The 22913-nt window shown below is 54.0% G+C and overlaps 1 protein-coding gene and 1 pseudogene across 1 annotated transcript in view; both read right to left on the bottom strand.

Annotated features, from left to right (window-relative positions):
- Window positions 1–1429: 1429 nt before the first annotated feature.
- The window catches only part of RAB11FIP4 (RAB11 family interacting protein 4), a 133590-nt gene continuing 112106 nt past the window's right edge, over window positions 1430–22913 (bottom strand). The window contains exons 4-15 of the mRNA XM_021669766.2: window positions 18828–19054; window positions 15638–15832; window positions 14957–15091; window positions 14625–14660; window positions 13339–13438; window positions 12955–13058; window positions 11738–11878; window positions 9074–9155; window positions 8451–8588; window positions 8216–8374; window positions 6030–6173; window positions 1430–4877 (exon numbers count right to left, since the gene is read on the bottom strand). Coding sequence (XP_021525441.2) covers window positions 4761–4877; window positions 6030–6173; window positions 8216–8374; window positions 8451–8588; window positions 9074–9155; window positions 11738–11878; window positions 12955–13058; window positions 13339–13438; window positions 14625–14660; window positions 14957–15091; window positions 15638–15832; window positions 18828–19054 — 1578 coding nt within the window. The 3' untranslated portion in view covers window positions 1430–4760. The remainder of the gene's footprint in view (window positions 4878–6029; window positions 6174–8215; window positions 8375–8450; window positions 8589–9073; window positions 9156–11737; window positions 11879–12954; window positions 13059–13338; window positions 13439–14624; window positions 14661–14956; window positions 15092–15637; window positions 15833–18827; window positions 19055–22913) is intronic.
- Window positions 9164–11552, bottom strand: LOC135270953 (uncharacterized; annotated as a pseudogene).

Below are 22913 nucleotides of genomic sequence, written 5' to 3'. Positions count from 1 at the left end.
AGGCTGGTCTTGAACTCCTGAGCTCAGGCGATCCACCCACCTTGGCCTCTCAAAGTGCTGGGATTATAGGCGTGAGCCACCATGCCCAGCCTAGAATTAGTTTTAAGTTTAAATTTGCTAATGCGTTAACCCCACATACATACAGCGCATAGAAAGAGGGCTTCATTTCTCCCAATTTTACCTGGCCCCCAGAGGCTTCTGCTGACTAAGTCCTCACTGGAAGCAAGAACCTGTGCCTGTGCCCCCCGGGACCACCAGCACCAGTGGACTAGCACCTGGGGTGTCCGGTGTGTGAGTGGGATGCTGGTTTGGCTAACAGGGAAAGAGCTGGGGCTCCCTCATCAACCCAGTCAGGAAACAGACCACAGGCAAAACCCGCAAAGACAGGATCTCCTGCTTAGCTATGTAAGTAGGTGGCAGCTGTTTCGGAGGCTGCTTTCCGGGGGACAGCCCCACCTGTCAGTTTCCTGCTGACTCTGTTCCACCTGCTCTTTGGAATGAGCCTGTAGCCAGTATATCCCAACACGTGCCACCCACTGACTCCAGAGGCACCAGGCTGAGGTCCTGCCCACCCACTCTGGTCTGTTAACCTCCAGGCTGGTGAGAACAGCTGGATCCACCAGCCCCTGAAGGCATCTGGCCTCCCATCCTGCAGGCCAGGACCATTCAACAACATAACAGGAAAAGGTACCCTCCCAGCAGGAGAGCTCGCTGTCATTCAGCCCTGGCTTAACAAGCCCAGCAGCCACTTCGACCAGTTTCCTCTACCTGTGGCCAACGAATTTCCAGGACAGGGGAGTCTCAACCTCGGGAGGCGTATCACCACCACCTGGGGAGGTCTTTACACATCCAGATGCCTGGACCACACCCCACACCACTTCAATCCGAACCTCTGGGGGTTCAGCCCAGGCATCAGCAGCTTAAACATCTCCCCAGGTGATTCCAATGCACAGCTAAAGCTAAGCCCACTGCTTCAGGCCTTCATGCAGGCTCTTGAGCTTGGTGTTTTATTTTTTATTTTTGATAGAGACGAGGTATCACTATGTTGCTCAGGCCGGTTTTGGACTCCTGAGCTCGAGCGATGTGCCTGCTGCTGCCTCCCAAGTGCTAGGACTACAGGAGTGAGCCATCACGCCTGTCCTGTTCATGTTTTAATAGATCAGAAAGTCACGAAAAGTAATTTCCCTGTGACAGTTCTCAAAGAAATCTACCAATTTAAAATAAAATAGCCTAGGGTTAACCCTGGCCAATTCAAAGTTGAAAGAAAAAAATTTTTTTTTTGAGATGGAGTTTCTCTTGTTGCCCAGGCTGGATTGCAATGGCACGATCTTGGCTCACCGCAACCTCCACCTCCCAGGTTCAAGCGATTCTCCTGCTTCAGCTTCCTGATTAGCTAGAATTACAGGCACACGCCACCACGCCTGGCTAATTTTGTATTTTTAGTAGAGACAGGGTTTCTCCATGTTGGTAAGGCTGGTCTGGAACTCCCAACCTCAGGTGATCTGCCTGCCTTGGCCCCCCAAAGTGCTGGGATTACAAGTGTGAACCACCATGCCCAGCCCGAAAAAAATTTTTTACTAGAAATTTCTTAAAGCCTCTCACCGCATAGAGACTAGCTGAACCAGAAGGCACTTCATTTCCTACTAGATACTGTATACAAAACTCACTCCTGGTTCAGCTAATTTTGTGTGGCTTCCAACTGAACGCAAGGGCAGCTCAGGGCCATGTAAAATCTGAGTCTACTACAGAAACCCTTGCCCTACCCAAAAAACACCTCTAAATTTCAGGTAAATTGCTGCTAATCCCTACTTAGTAGGATTGCCAGGTTTAGCAAAAACCAACCAAAAAAACAAAAACAAAAAAACCCCACGTGGGACACCCAATTAAATTGGAATCACCTGAGTAGCTCTTTAAACACTTCCATGCCTGGGCTACACTCACAACTAAACCAGGACATCTGAGGATTCAGTCTAATCATGAGAAGTGTTACAATCTCTCCATTTAAAACATGTCCTGGCCAGGCATGGTGGCTCATGCCTATAATCCCAGTGCTTTGGGAGGCTGAGGCGGGAGGATCACTTGAGGCCAGCTGCTCGAGTGAGACAACACAGTGAGATCCTGTCTCTACAAAAAAAACAAGAAAAATTAGCTGGGCGTGGCGGTACCTGCCTGTAGTCCCAGATACTCGGGCATTTAAGGCAGGAGCATCTCTTGAGCCTGGGAGTTCAAGGTTATCGTGAGCTGTGATCATACTAGTACACTCCTGCCTGGGCGACAGAGCAAGACCCTCTCTCTAAAAATAACATCATCCCAAGTACTGGGTGGAACATACTCTAAAATTATTTGTCCATCTGAAATTCAAACTTAACCGTGCATCCTGTCTATCTTGCAGCCCCACTACTGAGGGGTAAGGGCAGAAACAGAGAGATCAGGCTCTCCATCCCTACCACCAAGGGCTCTGGGACCTGCCAGGGGCTGTGGAGCTGGGACCCCTGGGGCATCTGCCCCCTCAAGCTAGCTTTTGAGCCCAGAAGGATATTTTTACAAACATACATAATCTTTAAAAGCCAAGCCGACAGGCCAGGCTTTACAAGAAATGTGTTCTGGCTGAAGAAAGTAAGGTTGGACTTGAGGTGTGTGTGAGCTGGAATTCAGCCCCTCATTTAAAAGCCAGCTCTGTTCCAGAGGCCCCTCTGTTGGGGTGGGTGGGGGGAACTTTCGGACTCAGGCCGCCTCCAGGAGCCTGTTCCCACGGCGCCCCCTAGAGGGAGGAGCCGGAAGCACGCTGCAGGCTGCCAGCTGCTTCCTCTGGCCTTCCCGGGGCAGAGATTCTTCCCAGGCTGTGTAACCCAGGCTGTGCAGCCTTCTCTGAAATTCCAAGCAGCCAAAGAGCAGATAACATTTTACAAATAAAATAGTCATCCCTGGGGGAAGGCCCCCACAGACCAATACTCCCTCTGACCTAACACCCAGACCAAAGCCATCTCAGGATCTGTCTTGTTCCTTTCTTCGGTGGCCATTCCTTCCAATTGGCAAATTCTCAAGAGACCCTCTCCTCCTGCCTTCTTCCACTGCCTCTTCGCAGACCCTCAGGGGAGCCCAAGGAGACCCCCGTCTTAAGGGGCTGAGAGATTCCTAGAAGACTGACTGCCTAGCCTAGTCTTCCCAGTGTGGGTGGCTCCACAGTCCTGGGTCAGATCAATGCGACCCCACTATTTGCAGTATGAAACTAATCTCCAACACAGGATCCAACAAACACAAACACTGAATGGAATGGAATGAAGGCTGGTCCTGGCCACAGCCCTGCCTTTGTCATGCAGGGGTCACACCCAAGTCCCCAGATCCCCTCCTCACCCTCACTGCCTTCTCTTCTCTGCATCTCCTCCTCCACTGACCATCCCAACATGCCCAAACCTTCCTTCTCATACCATAAGATGTGCTGAAAACATGAAACTGCAGGGGAAAGAATAAGACCACACACGTTTATATATATTTGGGTTAAGAAAATGAATCACAAGCCATATAAAATCGAGATAGATTGGAAAACTCTAAGTACCATGTCTACTCCCAGCTGCCTAGAACAAAAGATCCATTAAAAATCCATGGTGTGAATTTCTACCACGGGTCGGAGGATGGAAGACTAAGGTTTTCCCACAACTTTCCCACCCGCCTCCTGTCAGTGCTGAGAACCAAATACAGGTGTGTTTCTACACGCTGGAGCGAAGCGGTCTTGCTGCCACAGAAGTGGAGCCCAGAGCTCGGATTCTGAAATCCAAACCCAAGGACTGCCATCACCAGGCTGCGTGGAGAATCAAGACAGGGAGCCAGGCAGACGGTCTCTCCACGCATCCATCTTAAGATGCAGCCGTGGGAAGGAAACTGACCAGGATGGGAGCTGTGTTCCTTCCCAAAAAACCATTTCTTTGGTAGCCCGATGTCAACTCCTGCCTTAAACACTCCATCCCAAACCCTCTTTTTCTCCTTCGTTTTTATCCCTTCATGTTACACCCAGTGAATACTGCTTCATTGTCTTAAAAACCAAACCAAAACAGCAAGTGGGAGGTAGGTAGCACGGGCGAGGGGTGCATGAACTCTGCAGGATGAGGATGCCCGCGCCATCTCCTCTGAAACCTGAGTCCTGTTCACTCTGTGCACACATCACAGAGGGCTGCCGGCTGGGGGCCACGGCGTTTGGTGGGGATCCCATCTCGTGGACCCTCCAGATGCCCCTTCATCCTCTCTTTGCTTGAACAGCGGGGTCTGAAAGGTGGCCAAAGAGCCGGCGAGGACACAAATATGGGGGATTCAAACTCCCAGGAAAGATCATGATTTTGCTCCCACTCCCAGTGGGACGAGGAATGCGGCGAAAGAGCCCATCGCACTAGAGCGAATGTGAATCCTCATCCCCAGAGGTAGAATCATTTTACCCAGTACCGGAAACATGAGCTTCCAGTTCTTGTTTTTACAGTAACTCCTGATAGCAGACCTCACCCCCTCCCACTTCCAGTACCCTCTGCCCCTTGCAAAGGGGCCACAAAGTGCATGCACGGCTAACCGTGTGGACACTGCCCACGGCCACGGCCACTCACCCCTCGCTCACACGCACAGCCTCCCCACACATACACGGGTACACGTAACGCATGGTGGCCAGAGACACATTTACAGTGTGAGTGTGAGGCCCGGCTGAGGCCTCCATCCTCGAGCAGGGTCCACCCCTTGGTCCCAGGGTCCTGAGGCTGCTCTGCAGCCAGCTCCGTGCCTTAGTGTTTGATCTCGAGGATGGAGGGGTTGTGGTCCAGGATGGCGAGGATAATCTTGTCCATATACTGCCTCAGCCGGAAGTTGATCTCCTCCTGCTCCTTCAGGGCTTCCATTAGCTGAAGGGAATGGGAAAGACAGGTCAGTGGCCGGGCCTGGGATGGGGTGCAGGCAGAGTTCAGATTCCCAGGCTTGGAGCAGGCCAGTGCCTGACGACAGAGGGCATCAGAGACCCTGGGCAAGGCGGGCCCCAGGACAGCCTCATCATTTGGATGCCAGGACAAGAGGCGAAGTGGATCAGCCCCACCTGGGGAGTATGACAAATGCAGGTGGCCAGGCCTCACCCCTGCAGATTCCAATGTGATCAGGTTGCAGAGGGGGCCAGGCGTGGGTAATTTTTTGTAAAAGTAGAGAGCACTGGCCAAAGTCATTTAAAATCAAGACTGACAAATTCCCAGGGCCCCCTAAGACTCCAAAGGGCAGCTATCTCCTGCCTGGAACACCCCCCCACCCCCAGCCCCACACTGCTCTTCTCCAGGGCGGTGTCCTTTAGAACACTGCTGACATGCTGCCTCTGTCCTGGGGCTGGGCCCAGCTCGCCTGGGAGCTCCTTGAGGCCAGAGGTCAGCTCTTCGCCCCGTGTCCCAGGCCAGGGGGTAAGTCTCAGTGACAGAGTGTCTCATAATTCATGTTAAAATGCAGCCGGGGCATTTTGGAGGCCTGACTGTTCATAACCACCCTCTGGTGTGGCAGGAAGGGTAGGCTTTGGCTCTGGAGAGAGCTGGGTCCCTCTCCCTCCCTAGCCAGGAGGTACGGGGTCCACTTTCCCAGCTTGGAACACGGAACCGTTCCTAAAGCTTCAGATTCATCGGGAGATGAAGTGAAAACACACCGCAGAAGCAGGCGCCGGAGTAATGCTAATGTCCTTCCCCTCTGGGTCAGGAAGAGGGGAGGACTGACAGCCTAACCTGGGGTCACAGTTGATACTCAGCTGGTGGTGTCGGCACTTTTCCGGCAGACCTAAGACCCACACTCCACTCTCGTCCAAACCTGCACGCCTTCCAGCACAGGCAGAACTCGGAGCTGACTCAACTTCCCTGGCAGCCCCCTGCCCTGCTCACAGCTTTGCCCTCTGTCAGCTGGGGTAGTTGTAGATGAGACTCTCTGCCAGGCCCTGGTCGGGTTTTCTCACTCTGGACAGGTGGGGGCTGGTAGGAGGAATCACAGAGGAGGGGCCAGGCCCCAAAGCAGGAGCCGGTGGACGAGGTTACCTCATCGCGTGAGGCGGTGTCTATCTCCGCAGCCAGAGACTGGGCTTTGGTCTGGGTGGCAAAGAGGTTTTTTGCTTCGTAGAGGCTGAGACTCAAGATCTGTCCATTCAAGTCATCGTTCTGATCCCGCAGCTTATAATTCTCCTACAGAGAGAAGGATGAAATCGACATCAACCCTAAGAAGCACCCACAGCCCATTGGAACCCACTTCTCCACATCCACCATCCCCAACCTGCTGCCCGCGACATCCTCACAGGAGTGCATCGCTCGCGGCCAGTTCCACAGACCACAGATGCTGTGGCCTTTGCCAGGCGCTGGGAGGTAGGAGGGCTGGGTCTGGGTCCAGGGACCCAGCGTCCTGAGAGTTCACAGGGTTTGCGGAGGAGTTATAGCCCCGCTCAGGGCAGCCATGGCTCCTGGCCACCCCTTCCTCCTGGGGCCCTGCACTGGGACACATCCCACCCAACAGCCCAGCCTCCAACACTGGCCCTTGCTGAAGGAAAGTGATGCTCGGGGCTCTCGGGGCTCTCTGGGCAGGCAGAACAGCTCATTTGCTTGGCTTCCTGTGCAGCCACGCTCTGAATCCTGCTTGCTTGGAGTTGTCCCAGGGAGTCCCTCTCCTCTGAGCACAGGTGGCACCACCCAGATCCCACGTACCAGCCCTACATTCTGGCTTTTGCCTAAAGAGCCCTAATACTCACACCTGGGACCCTGAGTACCCGCCCCAAGACAGAGTAGGGCTGGGGTTTTAGGGTTTCTGTGGGGACACAGGCACCAGCACCTTTGCCTGGTGGAACTACTCGGAAAAAAAAATTTATGCTGCATACCCTACCACCTGCAGGGTCAGGCAAAGCTGACACTTCACCCAGCACCACTCCCACTGCTGCCTCCGGATCCACTCCCTCACCTGCTCACTCCCCGCTCCTCCTCCGGATCCACTCCCTCACCTGCTCACTCCCCCCTCCTCCTCCGGATCCACTCCCTCACCTGCTCACTCCCCCCTCCTCCTCCGGATCCACTCCCTCATCTGCTCACTCCCCCCTCCTCCTCCGGATCCACTCCCTCACCTGCTCACTCCCCCGCCTCCTCCGGATCCACTCCCTCACCTGCTCACTCCCCCCTCCTCCTCCGGATCCACTCCCTCACCTGCTCACTCCCCCCTCCTCCTCCGGATCCACTCCCTCACCTGCTCACTCCCCCCCACTCTGGATCCACTCCCTCACCTGCTCACTCCCCCCTCCTCCTCCGGATCCACTCCCTCACCTGCTCACTCCCCCCCCCTCCTTCGGATCCACTCCCTCACCTGCTCACTCCTCCTCCTCCTTGGATCTACTCCCTCACCTGCTCACTCCCCCCTCCTCCTGATCCCACTCCCCGACCAAGTGGTCTCCAGCTAAGGGAGTGCTCCTTGAAATGCAATTTTCTAGCTAGGCACAGAGGCTCATGCCTATAATCCCAACACTTTGGAAGGCTCAGGTGGGAGGTCCCTTGAGCCTGGGCAATACAGGGAGACCCCATCTCTACAAGAAAATAAATTAGCGAGGTGTGGTGGTACTCTCCTGTGGTCCTAGTTACTTTAGAGGCTGAGGTAGGAGAATTGCTTAAGCCCAGGAATTTGAGGCCACAATGAGATAGGATCACACCACTGCCCTCCAGCCTGGGCAACAGAGTAAGACCCTGCCTCAAAAAAAAAAAAAAAAGCTGGGCATGGTGGTGCATGCCTGTAGTCATAGGTACTCAGGAGACTGAGGCAGGAGGATCACCTGATCCCAGGAATTCAAGGCTGCAGTGACCTATGATTGTGCCAAAGCACTCCAGCCTGGGTATCAGAGTAAAATCCTGTCTCAAAAAATAAAAATAAAAAAAGGATCCTTGGCCCAGGGTCTACTCCTGGGAGAACGCAATGCCTCCAGGCACTATACTCCAGCTGGGTAGAGGCTCATTCTCCACCCCAAGCACCAAGGCAGAGAGCAGTGTCTGTTTCTTTATATGGACATAAGGGAGAGATCTTCCGATCGATTTTCCTAAGCTGTGAAATGGGACAGCCAGACCTGACAAATGGGTTGTCAAGAAGTAGACAGGCGGTGCTGCTACAGCTCCGGGGTCCCCGCCACAGACCCTGCACAGGAAACCCACGGGGTTGGCCCGGCCACCCCGCCCCGCTGGACACAGACCACTAGACCCACCTGCTTGAGCCGCTTAACCTCGTGCTCGAGCTCCACCTCGCGGGCCCTGGCACTGAACTCGCCCAGGCCAGAGGAGGCACTCCGCCCCCTGCCCAGCCGCTCGCAGTCCAGCTTGTACATCTGCAGGTGCTCCAGCTCCTTTCGCAGGTCCTCGATGAGCTGTGAGGGATAGAGGCAGGTTGGCAGCAGCAGGGACGCTGGAAGGAGCCCTGGTGCCTGCTGGCCTGGGACCCACCTCCTGCGTTGCCTCCCGCTCCTTCTGGAACTCGAGGCGGTTCTGCCGCAGCTTGTCCATCATGCGCTTGTATAGGTCCATCTCATCTTTGAGCCGCAGGCTGGTGTCCTCTAGACGGTCAGACATGCGCTGCCGCTCCTGGAGAAGGGAGACCCGGTCAGCGGAGGAGAGTTCCCAGAGAGGGCTCACCACGCCCTGGGGTATGGTCAGCCATCCTCATGAGGCAGATGCACAGTGAAACCAGCTCCCTTAGAGGGAGCCCTGAGTCATGGCTTACAGAAAGGGCCGGAGCCCTGAAGATTCTAGAAACACAACTAAAAACCTCAGCCCTCTGAAGTCCTTCAACAATGCTAGATGCAACCTGAATTGAAGATGTTTGCCCAAAGAGAAACTAACCTTTCTCTTTTAAGACTAATTTTTCTCCATTGTATAAATAAATACATTCGCCGTAGGAAATTTGGAAAATCAGAAATACAGAAACACAAGTTGTTCTTCGCTTTTTTTCCCTAATCTCTTAGTGGGTAAGGGCATTTGTTTAGAATTTCAGAAGCTGTGAACTGAAGACCCCCGATGGCCAGCACTGCCTCTGTGGGTTCGGCTCCAAGCCTGGACCTGCCGCTCACCTCATCCAGTTTCTCTGTTTGAGACTTGAGCCGAGTCACTGTTGTTCTAAGCTCTGTATTTTCTTCCTCCAATTGCTGCACCCTGGGGAAAGGAGAAAGATATATCTCAGAGACCTAGAATGGAGACAATCTCACAAGGGCTTGCCAGGCTGCAGTGATTCTCTGCTCCCTGCAAGAGGGAAGACACCAGAAACCAACTGAAAGAAAGAATATGAGTAATTATGTGAAAGACAATATAGCCTTGAGCTTCCCATCAGCCAAAGCAAAACAATAAAGACACTAAGTTATCATTTTTATTTTTTCTTTTTTTTGAGACAGAGTCCTGCTTTGTTGCCGGGTCTGGAGTAAAGTGGCAAAATCCCGGCTCACTGCAACCTCTGCCTCCCTGGCACAAGCGATTCTCATGCCTCAGCCTCCTGAATAGCTGGGATTACAGGCATGCATCACCACGCCTAGCTAATTTTTTTATTTTGAATAGAGACAGGGTTTCGCCATGTTGGCCAGGGTAGTCTCAAACTCCTGGCCTCACGTGATCTGCCCATCTTGGCCTCCCAAAGTGTTGGGATTACATGAGTGAGCCACCACACATGGCCTTTATTTCAAGTGGAAACCCTCACTACAGAGGAAGAACGCAAGATTCTTTTTGGATGCGCATCTTTCAGATCCTGAAACCACATGCGATGTTATTCTGCTAGATGGAGACACAGTCTTCCTGTGGCTGTCGGTGATGGGGCCCCTCCTTTTAGACTCTGTAACTGAAGGCAATGACCATACTGGCTTTTCATTCTCCACCAACAGCATCTCATCCAGGGCTCTGCTCTGAGTGCTCACTGCACCTGCCTCTGATGACCACAGGCAAGGGCTCTGACAGTAACAGTCCTCTGTGTTAGTGTCCACACAGGAACTCCGCAAGAAGACAGAGCCTGGCTGCTGAGGTCGGTTTTTTGTTTATTTGTTTGTTTTTTCTGAGACAGAGTCTCAGTGGTGCAATCCTGGCTCACTGCAACCTCTGCCTCCTGGGTTCAAGCGATTCTCCTTCCTCAGCCTCCTGAGCAGGTGGGATTACAGGCACCTGCCACCACGCCCGACTAATTTTTGTATTTTTAGTAGAGATGGGGTTTCACCAGGATGGTCTTGAACTCCTGACCTTGTGATTCACCTGCCTGAGCCTCCCAAAGTGCTGGGTCTACAGGGTGAGCCACCGTGCCGGGCCTCAGATCAGTTTTAAATGATCCGAGAGGAGGTGCAGGTGAGTTGGGCCGTCGGTGGCACCAAAACTGAGCAGGGTCACCTCAGAACTGAGCAGGGTTACTTCTGCCACCAATTCCTGCAGACCATCCTGTTCCCGACCCACCACCTCTCCATCACTTCCGCCTCCACTGCCCTCTGGGCTCCCTTGGAGAGGCCCCCAGGCCAGGGCCAGAGAGGAATTCAGCCCCACCACCTGGAGGTGGCCCTGCGCTGGTAGAGGTGGTAGGCAACCAAGCATGCAGCGTGACTCTGGGAAGACCACTTGGGTATTTTCCATGAATGGCGTCCCCTGAGCTGTGCTAGGGGCATGTGTTAAGAGATGCTTCCTGAGGGCTGGCTTTCTGCCCTTTGGCCCAGATTCACACTGTCTTTTACCACCTCCCATGCCCCAGCCACCTCTCTTGGGCCAGCTGCCAGAGGCGAGCTGAGTGAGAGCAGTCACCCTTAACTAGGCACCAGCCTCAGGAAAGAGATGCAAAACAGCAGCTTCTAGAACAGAGTCAAAATGTAAAATGAACCCCTGCTGGGTAACTTAGCAAAGCAAGTCTCAGCACCAGGAAGTTGGGAAGTCCCCTTGCCAAACTGCACAGAGCAGGGAGGTACCTGCCTGAGAGCCCAAGTCCTGGCCATTTGCTCAGCAGCCTACCGGCCACCAGGGGGATCTCAGCAACTCTGGGAAGCCTCAGCACCGAGACTGGGGCCTCGGGGGGCCTGAGGAGTGCCGGGGGCAGCTGTCCTCTCCGACGGAAGCCCAGGTGGCCTCCTCAGAGTCAGGCAAGGGCCACAAAGGGGCTTCACCACAGGGGCATCATCACAGCCCTCACCCGTGGGCAGGGTCCTGACGAGTATCAGCTCACCCTCCCAGGCAGCCACTCTGTGGGGCAGACAGGGAGGTGACTCACTACGTCCAAGGCCATGGAGCCAATGGGAGACCAACCCAGATCCCTAGCCCCGGGCTGCTCCTCGTCCTGCCTGCCTCACGTTCCAATGATGAAACCACAGGTACACCCAAGGCACAGGAGCCCCGTTTTCTATTTACCTTGGTTGGCCCTGGGGCTCCGGCTCAGTCCACCTGGGCTCCGGGCAGAACCTGACAGCAGGGGGCGCTCCAAGCCTGGACATTAGACCCAGCCCAGGTCCCGCCTTTTTTTTTTTTTTTTTTTTTTTTTTTGTTAATACCTCGTTTCTGGTTCGCATTACCAAATGTGAGCAATGCTCCTGGGAACATTCCTTAGCGAACTTCCTGAAGCGCATGCCTCGTACAACTGTTACCACTGGGAAGGCTCCAGACGCTGCCCCTTAGTCAGCCTCAGCTTCCCACCTATAAAAATGGGGATAGCACCTGTCCCACAGGGCTGCCCCGGGGCGGCAGGGAGGGGTCCCTCGAGGGAGGAGCTCAGTGGAAGGGCCCACCTGGCATTGAGCAGCTCCACCTCGGTGGCCTTCTCCCTCTCCAGCTTGCCATAGGCCTCGCGGTGGCGCCGCGCCTCCTCCTCCAGCGCCTGCTCAGCTGTGGTCTCCTGATCCTTCACCATCTCCTCCAGCTCATGCACCCTAAGGACAGCACAAGGGACAAGCTTTTGGCGCCAGCACCATTTCACCCCAACAGAGGCTGCGGCATGGTGGGCCCTGGGACCTGAGACCCTGAGTCGCTTGGGCCAGCAGCTTTCGGACAGATGAACAGCGACACCACACATCTAGTGGGGCTGTCGGTCATACGTGCTGTGGAGGGGCAGGCCTGGCAGTCAGAAGGCGCGGCGCTCCAGGCAGCGCAGGGAGGGCCAGCCCCCGCCAGTCCCTGCAGCCACACCTGGCCGGAACCATCTCGGGCCTCACCTCTTCTTTCTGCACTCTTCCTTCCCAGCCACCCCTCTGATCAATAATTCAGCTTATTGTACTGGGCACCTTGACTCCCAAAATAGGCACATCCTGGCTGATGGCCTGAAGTCTGCCCCAGACCTGGAAAAGGGCCAGTGGCATGTAGATGTGAGCATCCCCACTACTGACAGCCTGGGTGGTATTTCGGTCTGGGGTACATCTCACTGGCAACAGCACCTCCACCAGGCTGATCTTCTGGGGTGTACAAAAGGGCCCATATTTGGGCCCTGTTACAAGATGGAGGACCGGACCCCAAGTCAGGATATGTCCCTCAAGGGTCATACCATCTGCTGACAACTAAACCCTGCAGCCGCCACTGAAGACAGCATCAGAAACGTCAGGCTCAGGGGTCTCCATCGGCGTCAACACTGGACCCTTCCTACTGCCCAGCTCACACTGGCCTGTCCCGGGCAGAGCTTGTCCCCAGGAAGGGACGCAGGCTCCCATCACTGTGTGAGTGAGACAGTAGATCCCCACTCCCATCTTGGACCCGCCCTGTGGCTGCAGAGCTCAGCGGATACAATCCTTTGGCCCTGGAGCCAAGGTCGAGCTCCAACCTGTCTCCCTGTCCTTAAGGTCCTGTCTTGGGCACCCCATGTGGGCAGGGCCATGTGACAAGAGGCTGATGCGTCACAGGCCCTCAGAGCTGCAAAGGTGTGAGGCTGCCTCCTCTTGGAGGCCTCAGCAAGAAGGACCCCCCACTTTATTCCTCAGAGTCACAGCCGAGCCCCCAGCACTGCCACCCGCCTGACCTGTGCACCAGCTGCGTGTTCTCTTGCTTCAGCTTGCTCTTCAGGTCCCCGTTGGTCAGGCTGTCATTCTCCAGCTCTGTCACTTTCTTTTCCAGGAAGCTCACCTGCAGCAGGGGGCCACAATGGGGTGGAGAAGAACTCTGAGGCCACAGAACCGAGAACCTCGATGCCATGAGGTTCATGAGCAGGACCTCCAAACCACCATGTATCAGAGAATGGTCGTGTGTAGGGTGGAGGGGGAGAGAGCATGTGACCAGGGCCACCTACCCCCAATTCCTGGGCAGGTACAAGGTCTCCCGAGTCCCCAGACAGTAGCCAGAGTGCTCCCCACCTCCCCTGGGAGCATGCACACATTCAGTCCCTTCTCCAGCCACCCGGGCCTACCTTCTCTGTGATGTCATTGTCGCAGGAGTCAATGCTGTCCCGGAACAGGTCTTCGGTGCTGCCGTTGCTGCTGCTGAAATTGCTGCTATGCATGAGCTGCCTGCAGGGGTGGAGGGAGGGCATCTGGCTGCAGGGGCCTTCCAGAGACAGAGGCCCACTCAGGCTATGCGCTAGGTGAGCATCCAGTACCCTATGGGGTCTGCCACTTTAAGAAGGCCACCCTCACTCAGCCCGAGAGGGAGAGCATTGCGAACCCAGTGGATCACCCAGCCCTGAGGACGGCGGACGGGCTGTACAGACCCCTGCGTCCCCTGGCAGACACAGCCAGTGCAGCACAGCTTCTCCTGCAGCCTCAGAGCCCTCTTCACACCAGCATGCCAGCCTGCAGCTACCCAGTGACCTGAGCTGGCACGGGAGCCCCCTCCTCTTCCAGTGGGGAAGCCCCCGAGGAGGTAGCCCAGCTCCATGGTCCTGGCAGAGGGTCTGGGTCTCCTGAGGCTTGAGCCCCTCCACCAAGCTGGCTCCTGCTACATCTCTGGGAACTCTGGGGATGGCAAAGGCAGAGAATTCACCAGGCCTTGCAGGGCGGTAAGCTGGGGTGGGGCTGGGCCCAGGCAGGTGCCTGCTGAGCTAACCCGTGCCTAAGGCAAAATCCAGCTGCCACCCCCAGTTACATCCCCTTCCTACTCCCTGATAGGCAATAGCCAGGGTCTACGCCAAGAGGCTGATCCACCCAGCTCCTGGGCCAGGGCCAGGGCCTGGGCCTGGGCCCTCGCTGCCAGCTCCCAAAGCCCCGAGTGTGCACCTGGGGCCAGTCCACAGGAGGACCAGAGCGGGACCCCAGCAGTCCCCAGGAGTCAGCTGCTGCAGAACTTAACTGGAGCAAAGTGACCAGCCCCAGTGGCATACACGCACGCCCAGATCCCCGCCCGCAGGAAACCTGGGGTCTCTTTACTGAGTACGGCTGCCTGCTCCAAGAGGAGGGAGGGCACTGACAGCTGTGGGGTGTCCTGTCTCTCTCGGGGCATCCCTGGCCTGCCTGCCTGAGGTCAAGGTGACCTCGGATTTGAAGAAGGGACAAAGAGTGGGGAGAGGGCAGGGAGGAGCTGCCCCTCTGTTTTGGAAGTGGACGCTCTCCTGGCTGCACTGCCCTGGGATGGCCTCGTTCCCCTCTGCCCTCGGCCACACACAGGCACCAGCTGAGTTGGGTTGCTGGCATGGAGCCCTGGCCAGTGGGCAGCACGGGGACAGCACTCAAGGTGCCCTCCCCCAGGGCGGGGCCTTACCGTCCAAAGGCCGTGCTGGAGATCTTTCGGTTGGGGCTGGAGAGAGAGAGGGGAAACAGTCATTGAACAGAGGGGCTCTAGTCCACTCCTCTACTCTGTCCCTGCTGTAAGACACCAAAATGCAGGACAAGGCTCTTCCCTCCCACTGAAAGGAATTCACGAGTCAGCTTGATCCTGAGAGAAAACAGACTGATATCCTGTGGCAGAAAAAGCCCCTGGATTAACCCCCTCTGAGAGCTCACACCTGCCCAGATAGCAGGGGCTGCCTTGCCTGTAGCTTCTCCCTGCAGGCCCTGCCTGGGCCCCCGCCCCCCGACTGCGCCGGGTCTCACCTGTTGGCCTTCAGGTTTTTCAGCCGGGCTTCCAAGTCATTGAGCAGGTTGATTTTCTTACAGCATTGAGAGCAGTAAACGTCCAGCAATTCGCTGTTGTACATGTGCCGCATTTTCCTAGGTGTCTGCCCCGCACTGATTCATGAGGGAAAGGAATCACCACCTCAACTGCTGTCCAGTCTGGTGCCCTACGCCACCCTGCTGAGCTGACTTTACTTGAGTCCCCAGTACCTTCTTAGGGGGAGGGGCAGGGAGTGGCAATACAGCAACAGGTCATCCCTTCTGTAACACACTCAAAGAGAAGCCGGTGAAGCATACCCATTTAACAGCTAAGGCAAACTGAGAGCTCATTTCAGAGAAAGTGGTGGCTCAGGTGGGTGAGAAGGTATCACAGAAGGTCACCTGGAAGGACCCTTCAACACTGAGGTTCTAGGACACAAGACAACACAGAGCCCCGTGGCCCCCAGTGTGCAGCCTCCTAGGTCAGTAAATTCAGGAGGAACTCCTGACCCCCAATCAGGGTGCAAAGGCAGCAACCCCAGGCCCCAGGAGCAGAACTCAAGTAGCTTAGGACAAAGGAAACGGGGCCAGCTCAGGACGCGGCCCGCCCGACCCCCCAGGATGTGCTTAGGTTGGTTCTACCACTTTGACCCCAAATGCTATCCTAGACCAAGGGACCACCTGGAGGACACCGAAGACCCCAGGTCGGAGTAGACGTTGGTTCTGGTCTCGTCGTCGGGGCAAGGGCTGCTGGGGGCGCAGTCCACGTCGTCACCCTCCCCATAGTCTTCAAACTGCTCCTCGTTGCTGATGAGCGAGGCGGTGGAGTGTGTAGAAAGGTCTGAAGTTGTCATGGATGGAGTGAGGACCAGGGACCTGAGGGTCAGAGAGTGCCCGGGTCAGAGGAGGACTCATGGGTCCCCATCCACAGCCACGGTGGAGAGGCTGACCAGGCATTTCCCTTTAACTGGCACTACTGATTAAGTCTGTACCTCTTAACTTGGTTTTTTTTTTTTTTTTTTTTGAGACAGAGTCTTGCTCGGTTGCCAGGCTGGAGTGCAGTGGCGCAATCTCAGCTCACTGCAACCTCTGCCTCCTGGGTTCAAGCGATTCTTCCGCCTCAGCCTCCTGAGTACCTGGGACCATAGGCGCGTGTCACCACACCCAGCTAATTTTTGTATTTTTAGTAGAGATGGGGTTTCACCATGTTGGCCAGGATGGTCTCGATCTCTTGACCTCGTGATCCGCCCACCTCAGCCTCCCAAAGTGCTGGGATTACAGGAGTGAGCCACCGTGCCCAGCCCTCTTGACCTGTTAAGTACATTTTGGGGACCCTATCTAAAGGGAAACATCTCGCCACATAAACGGTTACTGCAGTTGAAATCAATTCCACCTATGCTACACTAGAGTAGCAAAACACTGCTCACAACCTAATTGTCTAGCTACAGCTAAACCAAATTATAATTATTAAATTATAACGCTAGTAAATTATTAAACTGTGGAATATCAAATCGTGTTGAAAGATTTGCTAAAACATTGGGAGTAATATAGAAAATGAATATAAATATAAATAGATCTAAACTTTTAGCTACTGTAAGACTGAGTATGGTTGTCCCCTGGTATCCAAGAGGGATTTGTTCCAGGACCCCCCGTGGACACCAAACTCCGAGGATGCTCAAGTCCCAGGTAGGAAATGGCGTAGTATTTATATACAACCTATACACATCCTCCTGCATCCTCTAAATCCTCTCTAGATTACTTATAATACCTAATACAATGTAAATGCTATGGAAACAGTTGTTATGCTGTATTATTTTTTAAGTTTATCATTTTTTTTTTTTGAGACATAGTCTCACTTTGTCGCCCGGCTAGAATGCAGTGGCGCAATCTCAGCTCACTGCAGTTTCTGCCCTCCAGGTTCTAGTGCTTCACCTGCCTCAGCCTCCCGAGTAGCTGTGAGTAGCCTCTTAAGTAGCCTCCTGCCACCACGTCCAGCTAATTTTGTAATTTTGTAGAGACAGGGGTTTTTTTATGTTGGCCAGGCTGGTCTCAAACTTCTGGCTTCAGGTGATCTGCCCACCTCGGCCTCCCAAAGTGCTGGGATTACAGGCTACTCCCAGAAAGCAGCACGACCCCTCTCTCCATCCACAGCTCCAAAGGGCCCCGTCAAGAACATCAGGACTCTGACAATCACTTGAGTTTGAGAAATCCTGCACTGAGATGTACTAGATTGAACTACATGAAATTACCTTTTTTTGAAGATGGAAATGATTAAAAGTTGTCAATTTTATGTGGTTCAACCAACACTGGAACCCCTCTCTTCCCTCTCTCCAAGTCCCTGCAGCAGCCATAACCATCACCTTCTTCTGATAAGGGCTGCCACTTGCAATCCCCTCAGCTTCCTCAGCCACAGCGGTGGCTTCCCACCACCCACTGCACTGTATCCCTCAAGAGTCTTGGCGAGGGCTGAAAATGGAAAGGAATCCTTTCTGCCGACACCAAAGTTAAAGATGACACTGCTTCCCTGGGAAGTCACTTAGGTCTTAATATTGCTTTTAAATAACATTTCTGATTATGGGAGTACATGCTCAATGTAGAAAATATAACAGAGTAGATGGGAGGTAATTAAAATGATCGTTCCACCATACAGAAATAACTGCTTAGTTTTCTAGATTAATTTTTCTAGGCATTTCCTAACATATATGTCTGTGTTTTGTTTTTCAGAGATGGGGTCTTGCGATGCTGCCCAGGCCGGAGTGCAGTGGCTATTCACAGGTGTGATCTCACTACTGATCAGCACGCAAGTTTTGACCTGCTCTGTTTCCGACCTGGGCCAGTTCATCCCTCCTTAGGCAACCTGGGGGTCCCCACTCCCCGGAGGTCATCATACTGATGCTAAACTTAGTGCAGACACCCACCCGATCGGCATTGTGCACTAGAGCCCAGAACTCCTGGGCTTAAGTGATTCTCCTGCCTCAGCCTCCCAAGTATCTGGAACTACAGGCACGTGCCACTTGCCTGGCATAGGTTTGTGTTTTTAACAAAGTTGATCTTATGGATATCTTGCATATCTTTGCAACCTGCCTTTTTTTTTTTTTTAAGACAGGGTCTTCTTGCTCTGTTGCCAGGCTGGAATGCAGTGATGTGATCACAGCTCACTGTAACCTTACACTCATGGGCTCCAGTGATCCTCCTGCCTTGGCCTCCCAAAGTCCTGGGGTTACAGGTATAAGCCACCATGTCTGGCCACAACCTGCTTTTTAAAACAATGAGATCATATATCTCATATCATTAACTAGTCATTTAAAACTTGACTTTGGTCAGGCATGGTGGGACTTTGGGAGGCCAAGGTGGGTAGATTGTGAGGTCAGGAGTTTGAGACCAGCTTGACCAACATGGTGAAACCTGGTCTCTACTAAAAATATAAAAATTAGCTGGGCATGGTGACACACACCTGTAATCCCAGCTAATCAGGAGGCTGAGGCAGGAGAATCACTTGAACCCAGGAAGCAGAGGTTGCAGTGTGTCGAGATTGCGCCACTGCACTCCAGCCTGGGCAACAGAGTGAGACTCTGTCTCAATAATAAATAAATAAATAAATCTTGACTTTGTCTACAGGACTAGGACAGAAAATAAAGTAAAATTAAATTTAAAAACTTGACTTTGCATTGCTGCCTAAAATTCCAAAACTATGCCTAAATGTTAAGCATTTAGGCTGCTTAGAATCTTCTGCTATTCAGAATACCCATGATGCTAATGCCTCTGACACAAATTTTGAGCACGTTTCACATTTACTTCCTGGAAACACTTTCTAAGAGCCACATTTCTGGGCCAAGAGGCAAATACTGAGCTTCAGGTGGTTTTAACTCACTTGTCCTCTGGCAGAAACAGGCCCCCGAGTCCCCCGTCCTTCTCGGCGGGACTCCCGACAGACCCCTCCTGGCTCTGAGTACTCTCCATGGGGCTGTCTGTATCCAACTCCTGGGGGCCCTCGGGCGGGGCCAGTGTCATAGCCTCCTCCTCGTCCTCGGGAAAAAAGCCGGGCTCCCTGGGGATGAGCTCGCCATCAGCAAAGGTGGGGCCTGTGACGTCGATGCCCTGGGAAAGACAGAAGGGGACAAGATGAGTGAGGCCAGCTTCCCAGGAGTCAGTGTTCCCATCAGACTGCAAGGGCATCAGCCAGGCCAAAACAGCAGGGATTGGGTACAGGAGGCCCAGACCCCAAGACCCTAAGTGTGGGAACACCTGGCAGGTGATTAGTCCCAAGGACCTCTCATACTGGCTGACTCATGAGCATCTAGTGAGGAGCTGGAACTCCCAGAAATGGCCATCCACAAAGAAGGACCACAGTCAGGCCAGCCACATCATTCAGGGCACCCTGGTTGGCACATCAGAGCCCCAACTGAGGCAGAATAGGGTCTGGAGGCAGGGAACACAAGGTTGAGTCACACTGACTTCCTACAGCTAAATCAAAAGGGAAACCCCAACTTTCCACACCCAACTAACTACTCCCTTTGCATTCTCCGACACCCCTCACCCTCCAACCCCCACCCCCACCCCTCTGCCTTTTCTGTCTGGCAGATGAAAAACTGAAAGTATCTCTGATTGGTCCCCTCCTGCAACCAATCAGGCTGGTCAAAGGTTGCCTTCATTTGCATAGGAGTATAATTTTGTAACTTCACTTTAACCTCTGATTGATTGCTTTCCTCAACCAATCAGATGTTCACATAGGGTGTAACTTTGCAACTTCACTTCAGCCTCTGATTGGTCCCCTCCTGCAATCAATCAAACTGATTGTGGGCCACTGCTTCATTTATATAGGGTGTACACCAAGTAACCAATGGGAAACCCCAGAAAATTCTGCAACCAGGCTGTTGAGCCGCTATGCTTGGGTCCGCTCCCAACCTGTGGAGTGTACTTTTGTTTTCAATAAATCTCTGCTTTTGTTGCTTCATTCTTTCCTTGTGTGTGTGTGTGTGTGTGTGTGTGTGTGTGTGCGCGCGCGCGCGCATTTTGTCTAATTCTTTGCTCAAGACACTAAGAACCTGGACACCCTCCACTGGTAACACCACCACAAGTCTGCAGAGGAAGCCAAATGGCTTTGAGGTAGCTTCTTGGTGCTCCATGTAAGGGCACAGCCACACTGAATAGCTTTTAGGAGCAACAACCCTGGCCTAGTAGAGTTTGCTGCAACGTGGTATAATGAAAGCTGCACAACTTGGGATCCACCCTCTGTGACTCTGGGCACGTCACGAAATGTCTCTTAACCTCAGTTCTCCTCTGTAAATCAGAAACGGCAATAGAACCTTACAGGATCACTGTGTTGATTAAATGAGGCTCTTCACATTAGCATCTAACACACAGTAGGGCCTCAATGAATAAACTCCAGTCAGAAGATGTGATGTCCAGTCCAAGAGGCAACCATCTGTCTGGGCCCCACCGCAGCCTTGCTGGGAGCAAAAATGCCAGGCCTCTCTTCTGAGCATTGCTTGTGCTGGGTCCAGGGCCCAGCATGATGATGGTGTGTGATAGACATCGTACCTTTCGCTAAACACATCAGATAGAAGAGCTTTGGCTTGGTTCAGAGTTCACCCTAGACCCTCGGCAAACCATTTATTGGGACTACTTCACCTCTGAGCAGGTAGGTACTTACCAGGTAGCACCGCTTCTACCTGACCCATCAGAGATATCAACCTGTTGCCAAGGTTCCTTGGTGTGCTCCTCAGCCAGGGCTGGCAGGGCACCCCATTAAAGGACCCTGCAGCCCCAAGACTGCAAGAAGGACAACAGAAACAGGCTGTGAAAAGCCTCCTGGAGTCTCAGACAAACACAGGTTCAGGGACAGCTGAAGCTGCTGCTTGGCGACAGGCCTGGATGTGCCCGCCCAGACATGTGCAGCCATCTGCTGCCACCAGTGAGCTGGCAGCCCTCCTGGGGGGTCTGTCCCCACCAGGAGACCCCTGGGCTAAGAATAGATGGCAATTAATGAGCCTGGTTCCTGCCTGGGCTGTGATAGGCTGAGTACCAGATGGACCAATAATATCAGCACCAGCGAGCCAGGCACACCAACAGTGGAGACTGTGGAGACTGAGGCTGTGTAATGAGAATCCCCCCAGGGTTCCCAGGGCCCTTTCCACCTACTTGTCACTAATCTGGTCACATGGTTCCCAACCTATCAGATCTTGTGCCCTAAGCAAGCTCTTCATCTCCAAGCCTGAAGCTGCATCCCAACAGAAACAAAAGGAAACCAACATCACTGAGCAGCCATCAGGCTCCAGAGGCCGAGCTGGGCATTCGCGAGCTTCATGACAGCTCTTCACAGTGGTGATCATTAGCCCCATTTTACTGATGAGAAACAGAGGCTCAAAGAGTAGCTCATCAACAGTCCTCCGGCCAGGGGGCAGGGGGCAAGGGGCAAGGGGCAGGGGGCAGGGGGCAGGGGGCAGGGGGTAGGGGGCAGGGGGCCCCACCTGGCTTCACAGCCACACACTTGATTCCATTTATCCTTGATTTCTCACACACTTTGTGGATGTTCAAACCTCATGGTGACAACAAGGAGAGCACATTTATAGGGGCATGTGACTAATTATGACTGCTTAGCACGCCTCCTAATGCAGCAACTTCCACGACTGTCCACTTTGCACCCTCACAGGACACCGCGGATTAGTGCGGGGACACCTAAGAGAAACAAGGCAGGAGGGAGACCTGGGAAGAACCGGGGCTCGGAGGACAATGCACCTGGTCTGTTCTTTCACCTGGCCGTGAAGAACTGCAAACTCTTCACCTTCCTGGACACACGGGTAGGGAGTTTCCCCTTGCTGGGAATCCCTGCCCTGTGGCTCACACGTGAGCTTGGCAAGGTGGCAACGGCGTTTCTTCTGGTCTTCACCCCAGCCCTATGAGCTGAGCCTCCTTCCCCCTTTCTGTAGGTGAAAGGCCGTGCCTGGGGCCATGTGGGAGTTCATAGCAGGGTTGGGACAGGGATGGGACTGTGTGTTCCCAACACCCACCTTTTCCCTCCAGCCAGGTCCTGAAGAGTCTGAGGCCCACCAGCTCCCAGAGGCAGGCAGAGGGCCCAGCGCAGACCAGTGTCCGTGCTCCTCAGGTGTCCGACGTGGCTTCTGGCCAACTTGGGTTTAGCTCACAGACACAAGGACATAGAGGCTGAGTGTGTGCCAGGCACTGCCCACTATACACCTGGCTCTCGGCATGCAGGTGGGACCACCGGGCCCTCTCACCCAACGTCCACAGCAGCATCCTGCTACTCAAACAGATGGCACAAGCCCCTGACTGAGTGGAGGGAGGAGCCTCAAATGGCTTGGCTCAGGCACAGGCAGGGCAGAAGCAGGGGCACCAGGGTCCCACCTTCCCAAGAAGACTACCACCTCCTCAGGCAGGCTTTCAGCCTCGGACTGAGCGGAGGCCACATCTGCCCAGCCCTTCAGCAAGCTCCTTGCCGGTCTCACACACCTCACCCCTCACAACAGCCCCGTGAGAGCAGCCTGGGGTGGACATGGCAGAGATCCAGGACTCATCGGCTCTGTCTGACACCTGGGGAAGATGAGGCTCAGAGTGGGAGGGCGGCTGCCCCGAAACCTCGAAGTTCACAGAGGGCCTGACACGCCAAGCCCTCACCTGCCTGGCCACACATGCGCACATACACTCTACAGCTTCTCTTAAAATAGCTGCTTCCAACATTAACGCCTTTTCATTCAACCCACAGTTGTTTGTTCAAGGCAATCGGAAATTTTAATTATAACTTTAAAACCATTTCTAGTAGTTTGCCCCCTAAATTCAAAGACTATAAAGACAGCTTACTGCACGCTTTGGTTAGTCCAGGACAGTACTGGTTTGTGCCTGTCCCCAGACCCCCCTGCCCTGGTGTGATATTTGCCGTGGTCACCCTTGCTCCTCCCTGAGGGCTGAAGTCCCCTGCCCCAGCTCTTGTTTTCCCGGC

The sequence above is a fragment of the Aotus nancymaae genome, unplaced genomic scaffold, assembly GCF_030222135.1.
Source record: "Aotus nancymaae isolate 86718 unplaced genomic scaffold, 86718_ANA_hifiasm-v0.15.2.pri h1tg000072l, whole genome shotgun sequence".
Taxonomy (NCBI): Eukaryota; Metazoa; Chordata; class Mammalia; order Primates; family Aotidae; genus Aotus; species Aotus nancymaae.
This window is presented reverse-complemented; position numbering and strand designations above follow the sequence as displayed.